The 20330-nt window shown below is 37.4% G+C and overlaps 1 protein-coding gene across 1 annotated transcript in view; it reads right to left on the reverse strand.

Moving 5' to 3' along the window:
* Window positions 1–195: 195 nt before the first annotated feature.
* The window catches only part of MYBPC1 (myosin binding protein C1), a 74350-nt gene continuing 54215 nt past the window's right edge, over window positions 196–20330 (reverse strand). The window contains 12 exon segments of the mRNA XM_054387079.1: window positions 196–296; window positions 1344–1353; window positions 4174–4232; window positions 8384–8570; window positions 9466–9602; window positions 11891–12050; window positions 13760–13899; window positions 14655–14850; window positions 15040–15128; window positions 15624–15791; window positions 16884–16953; window positions 20266–20322. Of these exon segments, the coding sequence (XP_054243054.1) occupies window positions 196–296; window positions 1344–1353; window positions 4174–4232; window positions 8384–8570; window positions 9466–9602; window positions 11891–12050; window positions 13760–13899; window positions 14655–14850; window positions 15040–15128; window positions 15624–15791; window positions 16884–16953; window positions 20266–20322 (1374 nt within the window).

A 20330-nucleotide genomic window follows, 5' to 3' on the forward strand; every position in this document is an offset into this window, starting at 1 on the left:
AAAGAACAGGTAGGGAAAACAAAACAACAAATAAGAAACAAAACAAAACAAACAAACAAAAAGGGAGAAAGAAAGGGGAGGAAAAAAAAAAAAGAAAATTCCAACCACACATTTGTTCTGTCATTGCAAGAGCTAAAATGCTGTAATTCTGCTACCAATTTCCAGCGTGTGGGAGGAAACACTGGTGATAGACTCTCACTTCCCCTCAGTTCTGTCTGCCAGCACTTCACGCATATATGAATCAATGATATGCGGAGGCACTCCATCCATCAATAGCCTGTAGAATGAAAGCCCACCTAAAACAAGAAATAAGACAGTCTTCAGGTTCAAGGTCCATGGAGCAACAGCTTTGTGCCTTTATTTTCTGGTATAAGCAACAAAGATTTAGTCAGTCCCTGCTGCATACTTCATTTTGAGATGTGATAAAATTCATCCCTGTTCAAAAGTCCAGCAGGAGAACTGACCATTATGTAATATCTGTGCTGTACAGAACTTTTCTGTCCTCTTGCACAGGGTGAATTTCATGTCTAGGACATTATGTATTCAGTTATTTATCTCACCCCATGCAATAGTCTTCATGGGCAAATAACCCTCCTGAATTTCCATCAGACTGAGTGGAATATATTCAGAGATCGAAGTCAGCCCAAAGGGAACAATGTAGAAAACACCTGACTATGATGAGTTGTGGAAAACATGCACAGACATTCAATTATTCTAGTGTTGGGTCTTATGGTAGTTTATATAGCAAAATATTTACCATGTTACTTGAAAATAACAGGTGAGATGACATATGTGAAAGAATTATATGGGGAAAAAAGGATTTTAGTCACAGGTGCCTTTAGACTCTACAGAGAGGTGATGAAAGTCAAAAGTCATCTGCTGGGGAAGTCTGAAGAATCATTTTGGATTAGAGTTTTAAATAAAAAATAGACTACATGCAATCACCTTGGATCAAGTGCTTGCTCCCTGAAAGCTCTGGAGTTTTGCTAGGGCTTGAAGCTATTGGTATCTGATCTCAAAGCTGTGGGAGCTCCTGCACCAATCCACAGACTTGGATTGTGGGAAGACTTGGTCCACAGTCGCAGCTAGCGACCTCCTTAGCTGCAGCGGTGAGTGTTGGTGCATGCAAGCCCCACTGATAAACAGGGCCTTTTGTATCTGGTGTTTCCTCTAGCCCTACCCTTTCCTGTCTCTGTGAAACTAACTTTTTGTTTGGTTGGTTTTTGTTTGTTTGGTTGGGGTTTTTTTCCCTCCCTGGGGTTTTATGATGGTTGGAGTCAATATTCACTGCACAGGTTTCAGAAGTCCCATTCACAGACTTTGAGGACTAAGTGTTTTATGACTGTGGTTTAGCTACTGTGAATAAAAATCTGAACCTAACCTATTTTAAACCAATGCTATAATAGAAACCTGGGCTTGTAAGAAAGCCATTAGAAGTACTCAATGATTTTTTGGTGTTCTGGAAAAAGGGATGTGGCAAAAGGTTTTTAAGAACACTTACTAATTTTATCAATCCAAGACAATAATTTCTTTCAGTGCCCAGAAAAACATTCATTCAGTGTCTAACACACCAAGGTGTGCCCCAGCCAGGGCACCCCAGATCCCATTTATGTAGTAGCAGTAATACAGAACAAATAATCCAAATGAGTAGTGAAATTTCAAGCCACTGAAAAATATGGCATGAAAGCTAAACACATGGGTATTTCTGTTAATTTCACTGAAATCAAGTAACGTTTGGAAGGAAGAGTGGAAAAAGATAAATATTTTGCTAAAAACATTAGTCTGCCCTTTCTCAAGGTGAAGGGTGGCATTTGTTGTAAAAAAGCTACATACCATTACTATTGCTCTTACAAATCAGCATGAGTGTTCTGTTCTGCAAGATGCAAAACCACCTACTAATAACTGCACTTACCTTCTGATCCTTTTCTGGAACACACCAAAAGCTTTAAAGCAAAAGTACATTGGCAGGATGAAGATATTGCGGTTACAGAATGCTTCAGCTAAATGCACCCGAGCTGATACTTACATACAGCATTTATCCTGAGTACAGATTTTAGGAAGTTATAACCTTTATTAGCTCGAGGATTATCCAACTAAAATGCTATTAGTTACTAGTGATTATGAGACTGTGCTATCTCATTTAACATTGTCATTGTTGCAGAACTGCTGGCTCCGACCTTAGGTAGATGCACAATACAGACCAAAAAAACCCATGCTTTTTGGCATTCTTTTCAACTCATATAATGCAAGTTGTGATGTGGATCATTAATTTTTAAATTAAATTAGCTGTGGAATAAATATTTCATTTACATAGATATATATTCATATATGAAAATAACTGACTGCAAATGCAAAATGCTCTTTTAATGCATTTCCTTGCATTTTATTCATGCTAATTAATAATGCCAACTCATACACTGTAAAATTCCATTGAAACATGCACTATTAGAAGGTAGTGGGATGTCCTACTAAGAGAAAGTAAAAATTATTTAAAAAAATATCTAGATTTATATGCATTAAAACTTTCATGCTACTAATTTTAAAAACCATTTTCATTAAGTGAAATAATGAAAATCATGCCATACTAGGCAGACATTGTATGACCTGTAAACAGACATAAGCTTCATATGCAAGGATCATATGAAAGCTTACCTTAGATGACAATATACATTCAAAAATCCTTATTGTGTAACTAAGGGAGAAAGAGAAAGAGAAGTAACAATTTAATTGCAAACACAAAAGTAGAGAGCAAACGTTGAGTGAAATTATGCTAACAATTATGTCAAGATGGTGTTTTAATCCTTAGTCATGTAAAATATGTAGGAGTAGAAGCACATGAAAAGTAAATGGTAGGGATCCAGTTCCACTTCAAAATTATCATTAATATTTAGAAGCTCTATTAATATGTACAAGTAACTATAAAACCTGTAATTAGTCTGAAGTATAGATTGGAACCAAATTATGCAACTGATATTTAGGACAAAAGTTTCCAAACGTAGCTTCAAGGAAGCTAACACACACATATATATATATATACATAGTCTTTTCCACCAGGGAAAAAAGGCACACACAGAACACTGAAGCATATATATATATATATATATATGTTGAAATTCTGTAAGGCAAAATAATCAAGTACAGACTACGTACATACCTGTGCACTAAAGTATGCACTTTGTCACATATCTGCATTTATATTTTGTATAGCATGGTATTTACTTTGTAGGAGCCCTTACCTTTAAGTAAAACATTTTAATTCTATAAAACACCAATATATATGTATTTATGTATGTTTATGTATATAAAACCATTGAGCTTTGCACCTGTTGTAGCCTTTTAAGAAAAATACCTTAATACTTCAAAACCTACACGAACATTATCTAGCCTCTTAACATGTTTTAGGTTTGAAATAGTAAATTTGGATGCATAATGTACTACATACTGGTTTCTGGGCATCTTTGTAATTTTAAAACTGCACTGTCAATATTGTGGATTTGGGCTAGATTATAAGTAAATGTATTTGTATAGAAAGAGCCAACGACTCTGAACTTCATCAAACCTGAATTAAAAATAAGTTCTAGAGGAAATGGAGTAAAATAGTATGCTTGTAAGTAAAAGGTTTGCATTGATTTCAGCTGGATTCCATCCTTAGATTCTGTAAATTAAGATCAAGCAGGGACTATCATTCTGAGCACTAACTTGTATCCAAAGGCTAGTATGTAATGATGAATGTCTTTTAAGCACAACAAATGACTTTGGGATATTTCGCTTCTTTCAGTAATTCTACAAAATAACTGAGAGCTGTGTTTTGAGATGCAAATTTATATCTCCTGGAAATGGTTAAGTGTTGTGCTTAAAGGTAGCCACAGTCATTAAATGAATTCTTTATAAGTACAGACATCTCTCTGCCCAGTGGACCAGCAGAAATAGGTCTAAAACCTTTTTAACTCTGATGTTAAATACTCATTCTTGATTAATTTGGCCTTCTTTGCTCATGACATTGACACAGACATTGTATGCCATGAGATGCTAGCTAGTTTAATATCAAAAAAAGAAAAAAAAAAAAAAAAAAAAAAAAGAAAACACCCACACTTGGCATGCAGAAAATGCGTTTGCATGTGGAAAGAGAGGAAGGGAATGAAATGGAATGTCCAGGGTATGCTTATTATAAACCTGATTATTTTCCGACAAGGTGAAGGGTTCTCCTGGGTTAATTACTCCGTGATATATCACTGTAGAATTAGAATATTTATAGTGATATTTATTCGCATTTGAAATTATTCCCAGTTGATCTTAACATCTTTTTAAACAACAGTTCTCATACAGCATCTTTGCTATCATCAGCCTGATAGAGTGATCACCAACCTTGGTTTCGCTTTTAAGATAAACATTCTCCAGAAACATTTCCTTCATGATAATAGAAGCATGGCACTTTATCTCAATCTTTTCACTGACCTCAGTGAAGCTGGTAAGGAATTAGTTGCTTGCTGCTTGTAATGGAAGGTTTTCAACCATATTTAGGGATCTACATTAACAAACTTAGAAGATAGATACATTGTTTTCATAGTAAGATGAGTATCCAACCTGTATCATGAGCTTTTTTTGTATGCATCTTCTTTCAAGATGGATGAGGTAGAGTTATTCTTTTCTCTAAGATCTAACACTTTTGCAGCATGCTTGTATTGAGCAGCACATAAAACTGCCAGTTTAAGTTCACTCAGCAAAACTTAAACCAGAAGGCTGAAGAATTGTCTACCTGAAATAACATCAATATGTGCAAGACCTTTTTTTTGGGAGGGAGAGAATAAAGTTTTAGTATTTTTATTATTATTCCCATAATTATCACTAAAACTTCTTCAGGAACTGAGCATTAAATTTAGTAACAACTAGGGGGTTTAATTTTACACCTAAAATAATGCAAGCAAATGGCTAAAAAAGGTAGAAAAATGTAACATTAATAATATTCATTGCTAGTCAGCTGTTTAAATACTATGAAAATCAGAAATCCTAGACTGTTTTCTGAGAAATTCCTAGGACTGAGCATATATATGTGTTTAGGACTGTCACATCTATATACATCATAAAATTAATATATCAAATACCTCAGAAATAGATGGATAAAAGAAATTCTAGCCAACATAAGGAAAATTCATTTACTACAAATATATACTGTTGCATGGCATAGTGGCCTTTAGCATGACTTATTATATAAAGATCTGTAACAACAGGACCGCAGATAGTACATCTACCAGCTAGGTAGCATAGCCCTGAACCTTTTGATCTTACTCAGGCAACATTCAACTGTATCTCATGATTTTACAATTCCAGACCCTGATTGGAACTTGCTGAAATAAGGCTGAACCAGTTTTAATCTATACAGATGAAAACACACACACAATCTGCAATCCATTTCCAACAATCCATAACTCTTTGCTCTGCATCAGTGTGAGGAGCAGTCATCCAAAGATCCCTCCTAAATGAATAAATGGGTTGGAAACTTCAGACAGTGATAATTCAACATGTAAGGCAGTAGAAGAGTGAAACACGATGTAATTAAGTTTTTATACTCCAGCTCTTTACTACTCATTTGTGTTTGTCTATATCATATAGCAAACCTATTACACAGTCTACCCTGGTTTTCCAAGCGACAGCTGTTGTATTCACTTAAGCCTGTTCCCTTTAAATTCAGCAGCTGAACTGCCACTCATGTTAACAGTGTCAACACTGAGCCCTTACATCTGTCCTATGTCTAAGCCCTACAAATCACTATGCTAAGCAGTTTTCAAAAAGGAGTCAAAAGTGATGGCTAAACCTCTCAAGTTGGAGAGATGAAGGTGAAAGCTGAGGTGACCACTCACAGCCCAAACCACGATGAGAGAACCACAATACCAGGCTTGGTGGGAGCGAGTGGAACTGCCTCAGGTGATGGTTAATATGAAATTGGGTTCAGAAGTCAACCATAAACTAAGGAGGCTGGGATTTAGGTTAATGAACCAGCCCATGACATAGCTGATAATAGAGTTCAGATGGGATCCTAACAGCTCATGTTTTTTTGCACTTCTTCCAGAAGTAGTGCTCTGAGTAAGATGTCTATGGCATAATATTAATATTTTTTTCAGTTGACATTTTAAATAGCAATTACTTTCTTTGAGAAGAAGGCTTTCTTTCAGTCTAGAAATATCTATGCGTACAGGCCTTCTGTAGTCAGTGGCAAGAGGTTTTGTTTTAAAATGGAGGTGGATAAACTAAGTCTTGTTCTAATTCTTACAGCCTCATTCTCACTGTAGCAATGGTGTGTTCAACTGCAATCCCAAGATAAGGTGCCAGAGGAATTGAGACTGTAGTGTGCACTGCAACACTTAGATCATGATACAAAACTCATGCATCTTTCTGAGGTTTCCGCAGGATGAATGATTGAGGAATACTTGAATCTAGTTGAGGTGCTACACTATGTTGGCAATGTTAAGAACTGAGTCAAGAATCTCAAAATTACAATCTTGAGATGTCAATTAATGTATATTAGAATCCTAACAAATTGTACTGCTGTCATTCTCCTAAGCTTCTCTTGAAGGCTCTTAGTACCAAAGACTCTAAAACCTCTGCAGGAAGTTGGCTCTACTGCTTCACTGCTCTTAAAAAGAACAACATAGAATAGCTTCCACTGCTGGTATACAATTTCTTGGAAATCATTGCATGTTAAAAGAGAGCCTGAATGACAATGCAAAAAAAATTTCTAAGGTCAACACAAGCATTTATATTTCACAATAGCTGAAAAGAGAATTACTGAAGAATAATATGTAATCCATGGCAGCATTTGGAGTTTGACTTTCCTGAAATGGAGAGATATTAATTAATTTATTTCTTATCTTTAAAATGTTTTGCAATATTCTGCACACTATATTCTTTGTAAAACAAAAGACAGAAATAACCAGCTTCTCATATTTAAAATGTAGCATTTGGTTGTACTACAAGCAATTTGCTAAAGACTAAAAAATTACAACTGAGTGTAAACACACATAAAAATTTTAGGGATAGCAAACTAGCTTGGCCTTTCAGTGTAAAGAAACTGGTAAAGAAATCTTCTCAAGTGATGAGGTCTGCTGTTAACCTGTGAAATAGAAAGTTTGCTTGTGATTAAAGAAAACAATCATACATCCAGGATGAAGACACCCTCTTTTAAACACAGTGTCTTAAAAATAAATCCTGAAAATTAAGACATGTTACACATATTTTCATTAGATTTGTTAAATGTAATCAAATATTTATTGCAATGGCTTCTTGCTGGCAGATTTGAGCTGTGGGATAAGATATATCAGAAAGTACAGAACATGGAAAATTAAATCTGAAATAAACACAATACAATCCGTAAGGTTATTAAATATATGGTTTTCATTAAAGACTATCATGATGTAAGTAATATAATCAGGGCCATCTTCAGCTAGCCTTAATTCCCTTTAAATTCCTGAGTCAGACACTTCCCATCAGTTGGTTTTAGGCAGCTTTCCTTACTTGCAACCTCAGATTAATTTTTCAGAGATACTTAGGTTCTTCCACTGTTAAAATAAAAGCCTGTGGTAGAAGTTAGACCAGCTAAATACGATCCCATATTTTAGTAGGAAATAATTTTCTGAAAAGTATGGTCCTGAGATTATTTAGTAGTAGTCCAATTCAGATCCTATCACCATTCATAATTAGCATTCTCAGTCAGTGTTAAACTACCTGTGATTCTGTAATGGAAACAGAGATATGTGTTCAGTTGTAGAAAGCTAACCTACTTCATCCTCTTTCCCTGTGTTTGCAAAATCCTAGTTTTGAATACTTTGTTCTTAAAACATACAGCAATTATATTAACTATCTTGTATCCTTGGGAACAATAATTTTTGCTACATGATTTTCCTAAGAAACTTCTTTGGAAGCAAATGTTTGGTTTGTTTAATAAATAAATTTAAAACAAAGTCTGCCCTGAACTAATCTTTCTCCCTTCTTTTCTTCTCTGGTCATCGCCTTCAGATGTGTCTCTTGTCCAAGATGATGTTCTTAATGTTTCCCCAAAGAGCTTCATGGCAGAGTCTTACTGGATTTTCTCAGGTAAGTGGCATTGCTCTGAGAATTACACCCTACTATTCTGTCACTTGTGAAAAAGGTCTTGCAGTCACTGAAGATGTATCTCAATATGGGAGGAAAAGACTATAGCATAAGCACAGCATGTTGATCATCCAAAAGAAAACAAAGCAACCAGTATAGTATATTTTGTCCTAATGGAGTTACTCTTTTCATCTGAGAGCATTTAAAAAGTTGTTTGAACTCCCTTTTGCACACTTTTGATTCTTGTGGAGATGGTTTTCGGACAAACAGGGCAGTTGCAATGTTTTAGAACTCTTACCTTTTACTTCCAGTTTGCAATCAACTTCTGCCTCTCCAAGTTCATTGACTGCTCGGCAGGTGTAAGTTCCTCCATCATAGGGACTTGGTTTGCGGATCTCCAAGGTACAGACACCTTGGTTGCTGAACATTCGGTACCTTGGGTCATTCATTATAAGGACTTTGTTTTTCATCCAGGTTATTTTGGGCTGTGGTTAAAAAAAAAAAAAATCACATGCACAAATCTATGAACTGAAGTATTCAACCACTTTTTGTGATGTTCAATTAAATCTGAGTAATCCAGACACGATACAAACCAGATAAAGTAGTCATAGAAAGGAAACTGCAATTCTTAACTCAAAATTTAATATAGACTGCATCATGCATCTGATTTTAGGTACATTTTTTTAGTGCAGCTATTATTACATAATTAAAGTAATAAATATATACCCATTACCAGTATTAATACATACCGTGTAATGAGAGCAAACATCTGAGCAATAGCTTTTGGATTCTGATTGCTCTAATTCAATAAGCATGTGTTTTCACAGCAATTTGCATAGTCAGAAACTCTGACAGTGAACAGTGAGCAGCAACCTTGTTCTTAAGCACTCCTGAGTTCTCATTTTGCTAGGTCAGTTCAGTTTCTCACAACAGAAAGCAGATTACAAAAAGACACAACTGAAAAGAAACTGTAACATGCATTGCACAGTGGGTCTGAGAACCAATGCAGTCTCTAGAGTATTCCTGCAATGCACTTAGCTAACGCATAATTGGCTTTTTGCAGAATAATTATGGCTTTATTTTAGTAATAACCTTTACTGACATATTTACTGTACATTTGTTGTCAGTGTTGATCCCAGTATAGCTCAGCCTTTTCATGAGATTCTGCCCTTTCACTGAGTTACCCGTGGATTTAGAAACTATTATAATGCCTGTAACACAGGTAAGCAGGTCCTTTTGTGTGTTCTTCAGAGCTCACACCATTTTTAGCCTTCAGCCAAGTTTGTGAGTGAGACAAGTAGTAAAAAAGGCATTACAATTTTTGTTACTAGATTAAATTCTCTTGTGTTTTAACTGATATTGTTATGAGCTGTGCTGTACCTTGGGGTTGCCCCGAACACTGCAGTTCAAAGTAGCATTGTAACCAGCTACAGCAAATGTGTTGACTAGAGGCTGAGTAAACAATGGCCGTTCACTGAAGTCAAAATCGTCGTAAACTGGATATTTGTAGACTTTACCTAGGAAATGAAAATAAACCATTTATAAAGAGTGTGTTGCCATGTAGCTCAATACCCAAGCATCTTAAACTGCTACAAAGTCAGTTCCGATCTGCACTGCTTCAGGTACCAGTGTGACTTGTAATTGCACTTGTGGGGGAGGCTGGAAGTGAGCCTGCAAAGTGACTGTGTCCCTTGGTCATGCTATAGCATAGACATCTGAGACCTTCTCTTTGTTTTCTGAGTAGGTGGTATGCAAAACAATACACATCTCCTCTATGTCTTTTCCTGCATGCCCTTCATGTTACAGAACAGGATGGATCCTGACTGGTGTACTGTGGGATGACTGCCTTGACAAGCCTTGTTCACTCTCTTGCCAGTTACTTTTCAAAGTTTGTTCTGACAGCAAACTGGCTCTGGATGTGAAAATCCATTTTTCTTTCTGCTTCATACAACACACTAACAACACAGATGTCTGAATGGTTGTAGTTTCTGTGAAATAAAAACATGGTAGTAAAATCTAGTTGCTGTCACTTTATCCCTGCTCCGCATTGGAAAGTACCATCAATAAATCATCTTCACCCACAAAGTAAGCTGGCATGTAAACCAGCTGGACAGATTGACATCTATTCCTGTACACAGGCATCATTAAACATCTCCGCTTCACTGAAACCTGACCAAGGCTTTCATACTGACTTCAGTGTGTCTTGGGCCTGATACATCTCTCATGACAAGAGCAAGTGAGCAGTGATGAAAAGCAATCCCCATAGCCATTGTTTTGTTCATGATCCCATTTCTGAAAGAGAGGTAGCTTTCTTTTTAACAATGGAAGTGAAGTTCAGTACCCTGGACCTCCAGTCCTTCAGGCTGACTGTATGAGTTGTACAAGTTGGCTGTCCTCTACATCATAGCAATCATGTATGCCTTCCTTTCAGACAAACCAGGTGGTCTGGTTTATTTTCTTCTTTTAAACCATCTGTGTGTAGAATTTCCCCTTCCATAAAGGGACAGTTAATTTTTTTTTAAATATTTAAAATAGCATTTCAAATGGACAATTTCTGAAATGTCAGTATCTCTGACCAGAGAAACAGAATTACTCCAGCTCCACCTGCAACAGATGTGAGGCAGGGGTTATGCTTATCTGTTGGACTGGGGATGGGAGCACTTGCACAGCTGATGCCAAGTCTCCACTGGGAGGCAGTGACCCACCACTTCTGACAGAACAGCTGCTTTAGTCCTCTATCACCTCTTGTTGAATGAGATCTGCCAGTGGTGACACCAGTCTGAGACCCAAGACCATAGAAAATGTCAGAACATGCGTAACAGTTTTTAATCCACTAACACCTCCAAGTCCTTCCCTGCAAAGAACTTGAAGGTATGGGTGGATGAAAAATTGAACATGAGCCAGCAATGTGCGCTCGCAGTCCAGAAGGCCAGACACATCCTGGGCTGCATCAAGAGAAGCATGGCCAGCAGGTTGAGGGAGCTCATTCTCCCCTCTTCTCTTACGAGACCCTGCCTGGAGCATTGTGCTCATCTCTGGGGCCCCCAGTATAAGAAAGACATGAACCTGTGGAACCAGGTCCAGAGGAGGGCCACAAAGATGATCACAGGGCTGGAGCACCTTTCCTTTGATGACAGGCCAAGAAAGTTGGGGTTGTTCCTCCTGGAGAAGAGAAGACCCTGGGGAAACTTTCTAGCAGCTTTGCAGTACTTAAAGGGGGCCTACAGGAAAGATGGGGAGGGACTCTTTATGACAGTGTAGTGATAGAATGAGGAGTAGTGCTTTTAAAATGAAAGAGCATAGATTTAGATTAGATATTATGAAGACATTCTTTGTTGTGTGGGCAGTGAGGCACTGGAAAAGGTTGCCCAGAGAAGCTGTGGATGTCCTCTACCTGGAATTGTTCAAGGCTAGACTGGACAGGGCTTTGAGCAACCTGATCTAGTGGAAGATGTTCCTGCCTATGGCAGAGAGCCTGAAACCAGATGATCTTTACAGTACCTTCCAGCCCAACCCATTCTACGATTCCATGAAAGTGTCCCACTCCTGCTTAAAAAAAACAACTAACTAACCAACCAACCAACCAACCAACCAACCAACCAACCAACCAACCAAAAAAAACCCCAAACTATGCACTATTTGGACAAACAAAGAAGTCCTAATATGAAATGTCCAAACTGTTGTACCTGGTGTTTGGGCTAGAAATAGATCTGAATACTTCAGAGGTATGGTCTTTACTTATAACCACCTTCCAGCCACTAAACAAACCCCTTCCCTTTTGACAAGGAATGGATAATTAGCTAACCATCCTTTGCAATCAAAGCACTCTCTTTGGTCATCGTTGCATCCTCACTGAGGCCACACATGTTCTCAGCAAAGATCCGGAAGTAGTATTCGTTTCCTATGACGAGCTCGTTAATGGTGGCACTGGTGCGGTGGTAGTGCTCCATGACTGTGAACCATTCCTGAAAGATACACAGGCTACAGTAAGCTTCTCCCCAGTGCTCTGCACCTCTCAGCCATTAACTGTTTGAAAGACACAGCAAGTCTGTGGGAGTAAGATTTTTCATTCAAGGGAATGTTAATGAATATTAAAATAGTGAACCTAACAACAATTAATGGAATGAGTGATAATGAGAATACCACAGGGCTCACTGCTGAGCAGTGAAGGCTGGATGGAAATCTCTTATGCTCTGTTAGCTGAGAGGCCTAATTTTAGGAAATACAGTCTTACAAATGTGGTGGTGTGTGATGCAAGGTCTCATTTTAGGAAATGCAATATTACAAAGGTTGTATTGTGCAATGCAAGGCAGGCTCCTTCATTCCTAGTCTATGCTGCTGACAGAAAAGGTACCGCTGCAGGTAAGAAAACTGCAGGATTGGGGGGAAAGTAGTAGCATGTATTGGTCTGCAATAACATACCACAAGAGGCCAATGCACTAATCTAACCCCTCTTCCACAGGCTGGATGTTCATAAGAAATGTAATTTTATGCAAGTAGTATTTAAAGGCTCAGATGGGAAGGCATCTTTTAGTGCTTTAGTCTTGCAGCAGTAACAGGACATGTGAATTCAATCCTAGTACACAAAACCTAAATAACAAACTGAGATTAAAGAGGTTAATGCTAAAACTGCAGTGACTGTATTGTGCAATATGACCACAACAGTGTTTTTACTTTTCTCTGCCCTACATAGTTTTCTTGTTTTTCTAAAGGTTAACTTGTGCTGAGTTCCCAGTGACATGGTTGACATTGATATGTGGTCATCTTTAAGAGCCAAAGTGCCTTTTGGGAAAGCAGTTTTCTGAAAAGGCCAGCTGTGCCAGAACTGCAGAATTCACTGCAATAGAGAATGCTGGAAAACTATGACCTGAATGATCAATGACACTTGGGACCCTAGACACTGCTGTTGTTGCTTTCTCCTTAACACAGTAATTTAGGGACAGGAGACATCATTATTCTTGTCACTGTACAGAGACAATCTCTTCTTACAATCTGAAGAGAAAGGAAAATTGAAGAATAGAAAAGGAGATTGTGGCATAGTAAAGACAAATTGATAAGACCATGAAACAGATCAACATATTAAAGGGGAGGTAGGAGGTGGGTGTCAAAAAGGCAACTTAAATAAGGTAACTCCCCAAATACTGTCCTAGACTTCCAGTGTTTAAATTTGCAGTAACTGTTAAATATTAGAATCCAACTACCATTTAATGAAAATAAACATCTCTATATTGCAGTTTTCATCTGTAAATCTCAAGGCAATTTATGAATTACAAATGTACCATTTTGCCAGGGGTAGTGAGTGTCAATGACTTGCACAATGTGATATTACAGGTTTGAAAACAACAGGACTACTTTTTGATTCTAGTAGCAATCTACTGGCTTCAGAATTAATATTTAGAATTTTTATTTTCACTGCTGAGACAGGAAAAAAAAACAACAGGATTACATCCCTCAAATCCATCTGTGCTTTCCTTTTTAGTCCTTCTCTTTGACAGCATCTAAAAACATTTACAATTCTAGGCTTTAGATAGAGTGAACAGATTTTTAGACTTTTTAGAGATGCCTTCTAGTATTTCTGAACACTGACAATCAATTTAACTGTGGAAGGCCTTTTATACTTAAAATGGAGAATTCATGAGTATATCAGCCTTTTAAACATCTCCTTATTACTTACCATACTCTTCTTATCTGCCTTTTGAATAGTGTACCCAGTAATGGCAGAATTGCCATCATCTTTTGGTGGCTTCCATGATAAATTTACATTTTCTCCCCAGACGTCCTCAATAGTTACAACCTCTGGTGGGCCTGGGCGATCTGTAATGAAGAAAGGCATCTGAATTTTTCCACTGTTTTCTGACTCAATCTCTCTCCTACACACATAGTCCACTTAGCTTGATTTCTCTTTTTTGTACAATGCAACATCAGAAGAAAGTTGAGGTTTTAAAATAAAACTTTCCAAAGTTAAGACATGTCAGAACTATGAAAAACTGAATTCGACTACTTTGTGAGCGTAGTTTCTAATATGCATTTGCTCTTGAATTGCATGAGGGCATGACATTGTGGAAAAGTTAAAACCCATCGAAAACATGTTGCTAAAAGACAAAGTCAGGCAGTCATTTTAAAGACAATGCTACCAGTTTTGCCTGTCATGTAAAAAAAAATAGACTGACAAAAATTAAAAGGAAATGTGTTTTCTTGACTGTCTTTCCTGCTTTCACGTACTTTCAACATTCAGAATTTCTTCCAAATGACACTTTTGACAACATTACTATAAATTTTCTACCATTTCTGGCTATGGATAACACTCAATCGGAAAAACCTTGCACCCTGAAGAGACAAGAACATGGAAAGACTAACAGTGAAAAAAAGAGGCTGACATATTCCATCAAGCACCTGCCATTGTGTAGGAAGGTTTACTTTAGGAGACCACAAATCTATAGCCAAGTAATTGGATGTGGAGAGTTATCACTCTTGAGAAAGTCTTTGAGGTTCCTCTCTTTTCCTATAGCCTTGGAATAAATGGAGTCTGCTTCTCTGGCATACATTTATTTCTGTTTCTCAAAACATACCAATAATCTGAATATCTATTGTAGCTTTGGCCTCCAAATTCTCTACTTCCACTTTCATGTCATATTCTCCAGAGTGGCCCCTTTCTGCCTTTCTGATGAAGATGATAGTGTCATTTTCGGTGTTGCGGATGTTGATGTCATTCTTGTCAATTGGAGAACCATTTTTCTGCCATGATACTTTTGCCCTTGGTCTTCCCTGTAAGAAGCCAGAAAAGAATTTGTATATGATTTTGGAGAGAAAACAGATTTATTTCTCATTTTGCCCAAGCAGCATTTGAGATGCAGTCATATTAATTCGCCTGGTCTTGCAAAAAATAAAAATAAGTGGAAAAGCAGCAATATAAGAAAAACAGAGTATTTTCCTGTCAGTATATTTAGTTCTTACCTGGAAGGGAATAACAAGGTTCACAGTTTCTCCAACTCTTCGAGTATAGGTTTGTTTTAAGTGTCTTGGTAGACGAATCTTTGGAGGTTCTGAAAAAAGCCGAAAGCTTGTGTTTGACATTTATCTCTCTTTTTTTTTTTTAATTAACTGAGGCAGCACTGATGAGAATCAGTATAAATAGGAGACTTTTGTGGTCGACAATTATCAGAAGTGACTAATGAGTGAAGTATCTTAAATTTCTTGGTCTCACAATGTCACATTCTGTGCACTGTTGGGTTTTGTAACACTAAATGCTGTGGTGGTAGGAACGGGCAAGAAACTTGGTGCAACTTTTGAAAAGCAACGTCAAATGTTAACTTCTGCAGAAAAAATGCTTTAAAAGCCTAAGCAATGAAGGTTCAAAAATGAAACAAAAAGGCTTAATGAATTTTTTTAGACAGATTCCAGATTTCTGGCCTTGGCACAATGGCTTTGTAAGGCCATATTATCAGTTTCCGACAACAAGTATTATCCTTAAAAAAAAAAAAGAACTAAGTATGGAAGCAGAGCGTGTTTGTGTGTAACCATAGGCAGAAGGATCTTACCTATCACTTCCTTGACTAAAATAGGCTGTGGATGGTACCTGGGATCACTTTCACCAGCAGCATTCACAGCTTTTACTCTCACAAGGATTTTTGAGCCAGTTGGCAGGCCAGTGATAGTAAACTTCGTTTTGTCTGTCAGCTCCGGGTTAGCCACGATCCATTCATCAGCTAGTTTAGGGAAAAGAGGGGAGCATGAATCAGGAGAACAGGGAATTAAAAATACATCCACTGTGCAAACAAGGAGAATTACAGAACAGTTACAGATGTGTTACACTTGAATGAATACCTCTATTTCACTTTTCTAATTATGCTATAATGTGATATTGATTCACTTTTATACTTGAGAGAAATGTTTCAAACCTTAAAGGGTTTCTGCTGATTGTATATTTATATTTAGAGAAATAAATGCTTTTAGAATGTCTATCATTTAATTGTACCAGAGGCAAAACAGATTAGTTTTTAAATTCTGCTGATAGAAAACAAGGGGGGCACAGAATATATTTTCAAAAACACTCTTCCTTGCTTTAACAGCTTCTTTGGAGAGAAATGGGGTTTACAATTAATTTCAACCAGTACTGAATATCCTTGAAAGTAACACTGAGAAGACAGGGATGAGAGGAACACAGAATATTTACAGATTGCAATGAAATGAAATCTCTCCTGATGCCTTTAAAACAGGAAAGCTGTGTCAAAGTTATTAATGTATCTATAGCATTCTTGGAGTTTTTATCCTATCCCTAGGTAGTCACAAGCAATCCACAGAATGATCATAACAGCGCAATCTTTCAGAAAAGCTTCAATTACAAATGATACTTTCTTTTTCTGCCTGTCCTCCAAACATAGAATCCTTCAACATTGCTGGCACCTTGACATTTGGAGTGAGATTTATGCAATAGCAAGTCAGTATCAATACTTTCCACATCATTATAAATTGGATTATAAAGTTGTCACAGAAGACACGGAAACAATTATAAACTAGAGAGCCCTGCAGACTAAGAGTGCAATACTGTGGTACACTTTCACAACTGTGTGTCTTACTTTTAGGAATTAAGTTCTCCTTCAAGCTGCTTCTTTCAGCTTCTAGCAGAAGAGGGTTGCAATCAATGAGTTCCCTGAGCACCTCCCCCACCCTCTCTACATGTACTACAGAACATTCTGTAGGCTGTAGCCCCTAAAATTCACTTTCATAGAATTATCTTCACTATTAAAAGAGTTTTTATATGATTAAAGAAGACTTAAATCCTCTATTGAATACTGTACCTTCCGTGTTAAAAGGTGGCTCCACCAATTCCTCAGACAGATCTGTCGATATACCTTGTGAGAATCCATCTTTAAAATTAATCAGAGACACCCACTTTCACACAGATGGAGCATTTTGTCAGTGGTTAGCAATTCCTGTTAGTAAGTATGCAAAGATAGATGATGGGCTTTAAAGATTTAGAGGACCCAATTTAGAGACACTTCAGAGAGGAAAGAGATGGGAAGAAGGCACCTAGATCTGAGAACAGTTATAATGTTGCTCACAGGAAAGATAAAAGATAAAGGAAGAGGAGGTGATATGGTTGGTTGTATTTTATTTTGGTTTTTTTTTATGGGCTTTATCACAGCCCTGGAAAGAGGAAAAGAGACAAAATGAAACATTTGGAAAAGAGAAATGAAACAAAATGACGATGGTAGAAAGTGAAAGAGGAGAAGAAAACATGTCATAGAGGAGAGAAAAAGTGCTGAGTAAAAGAGACAGAAAAGAGGTCTTGGAAAAAAAACTTGAAGAAACAGAGGAAGAGAACACATTTAGCTAAAGGTCACATAGAAGGAAAATGAAAGAAGGCCCAAAGCATGGATGATGGCAGATACATGTAACTACTAACTCTTCATTCCCTGGACAAAGCTTCCAGTGCCCTGGGTTTCCTGGTGTCCTGCACTTGGCTATTTTCAGAGTAATAAAAATACTGTTCTAGTATCTGTGCATGGTCCTGAATGGGTACACTGGCTAAGATCTCAACCATCAGAGACTCTCCAATGTGCTTATTTGCTAACTATTGAAACAGATCATCTGCAGATACAATGGCCCTTTGAATGCAGATGGACGTAGTGTCTTAGGGACAAGCTTATCAGACTACCCTTGAAACATCAAACAAGAATGAGACAGCAGCATACAATACTAGGAATTGACTTCTCCAATGTCAACAAGATTTGGTCTACTTCATATCACCATAGGAAGAGGTTCAAGTTGGATGATATAAAACGACCCTGGGGAGTTCTGTATTTATGTTATTCACACCTATGCAGTTCTGAATCCAGACAGTCCTGATGAGACTCCAGTTTAGTAATATATACAGAAAACTGTCGAAGGTTCTACCAGAGTTTAGGAAGTCCAAGAATCCGCTGTGTTGATCAAGTTATCAGGTTCAGACTAAGGGGAAATGCCAGTTTTTGTGAAGGCAAACCAATGCTCATGGTACATAATTTTTCTAAATTATAATTATATATATGTTGTCTTTCTGTTTTGAGCTTGTGATTTCTCCTAATGATTGCTATGATAACAAAGTTTTGAAAGCCCTCTTTAAAACTACTTCAGTGACAACAATGAAAGAATGGAGAAGGTAAAGACAAATGGCTTTACAAACAGAGAAGTAAAAGAACAGCAGAATGAATATAGACAGTCATAAAAAGTACCTTGAAATTAAAAAGAGTTATTAAGCACTACGGAAGAAATTAGTTTGAGGCAAAACAGGCACTGAGAGGACCAAGAAAAGGAGGCACTGCAATATTACAAGAGAGGAAAAAAAGAGCTGAACACAGAGAAAAAGGATGTAAATTCTAATAATATTTTAGAAAAAAAAAATTCTACTAAGCTTGCTTCGTTCTAATCATTTTCATAACATATATACAAAAATAGAGTCAATTGTGTATATATAGATGTATATGCATATATAGGAAACATATATAGATATACATAAACACTCAGAAAGCTATGTAAAATACACTGTACCCATTGTATTTTAACTGAGGTGGGTAACAACAAAGTGACAGATGACTGTCATTTTGTTGTATCTTCATTTGTTTTAAACCTATCTGGAAAAAAAAAAAAGAATTTGTTCCATTTAACAGGTATGCAATGATCTGCTCTCTAATAGTCCTTAAAAGAGAGATTTGGAGGATTCCTCTAAACCCCATATGCATTAGCAAATACATATTTCTCATCCTTTCTTGTCACCTAATTTGGATATCACATGTAATCTCAAGGGTTTTATGACAGTAGCATATTTTAAACCCTTTAAACTTTCACCCCATCATCCTACTGATGCTAAACAGACAAAATATGCAGCATACACTAAAGTCCTTACATTGACAATCCCATTTATATCCCCATACATCTCGCCTGTACAATGGAAACTTGATAGAAATGCTGCATCTTGCCATAAGACTGCATGCTTACTCGTTCTGAGCTGTTCCCGCAGCTCCCTCCCAATATACAAAGAAAACCCTTCCTACCATTCCAGCTGTGTCTGCCTTCAGGTAATCTTCTCCAGATCTCTGAACTTCTTGCAGTCTGTTCCTGCTCCTTACAGATATTCAGCTCAATACTACAAGATTCTGAGAAAAGACAGTGGTTCTTCTTCGCTCCCTCTCCCACTTGCCTGAGTGAGAGCTGAGGGCACTCTGCTCCTGGTATCTGACCACTTTTGTCAACTATTGTGTTCCTGGATTGTATGAATCTGAAACATGTGACAGTGTGAATGACAAGTTCCATCCTCTACCTCTTGTCTCCAGGCTGTAGACTACATTGGCAAAAAGCTTTTGTTGGAAAAGATGCCATTATGAAAGGTGTCCAATCCATCACCTGATTTACAGTGTAGTTAAGAACAGCAGCTAGCGGAGCTGAAGACAACTGTCCCATTCATCCAAATAGACAACACTGCTGGAGTTCCACTGATTGGGACTCATTGGACTTCAGCCTATTCCATACTTACCCAGGTGTTGGTGGATTTTACTTTTTGAAAATAGATTTCATTTGATGCCAATTCAGAAGACAATCTGATGGAAAACCCTAAGTTTCTCATGCTTATCACCAAAGACTCTTAGTTGTAAAAAATAGAATATATTTCCTTATTCCTCATTATTTTAAGCTCATAAATTTATTCAGTCTCTTCTATTTTTCTCTTTCTCCTTCAGCTCTGCATAGATTTATGTCTTAGAAGGACATAGTAAAAGATCCTGCATCTAACTACACTGACATGCTGGCGAAATTCAATATCCAGGCATGAACTCAGCATGCCTAGATAACCTCTAGTCAGCTATTGGAGAGGTTTCCTGTCATCAGCATGGGGAACTAGCACTTGAAGTAGCCAGTTAGCAATATGTCAAGATAGGAATTACCACACCGAGGACCTTCTGCCCCTAAACCCCAGCCAACCTGCACATATTTTGGACCGCACTTAGGGCTGCTCATCATTTTCTATTCACTTATCCATCCATCCACCCTTTACAGCATTGATTCTTCTTTGAGCTCAAGAAAGAGGATGGTGATTAGCAGGGTACTTGGTACTTCAATGGATTATAGGGCTTTTGATTTGGATTTCATATCAAACGTGAAATGGGTTAAACAACAATCAATGAGTGGGATCTGGAATACAGACCAAAAAGAAGTCTGAACAAAATCATGCTGCTTGAGGTCTTCTGGCTGATTAGCCTCCACCTACCCAC

The sequence above is a fragment of the Indicator indicator genome, chromosome 14, assembly GCF_027791375.1.
Source record: "Indicator indicator isolate 239-I01 chromosome 14, UM_Iind_1.1, whole genome shotgun sequence".
NCBI classification, from domain to species: Eukaryota; Metazoa; Chordata; class Aves; order Piciformes; family Indicatoridae; genus Indicator; species Indicator indicator.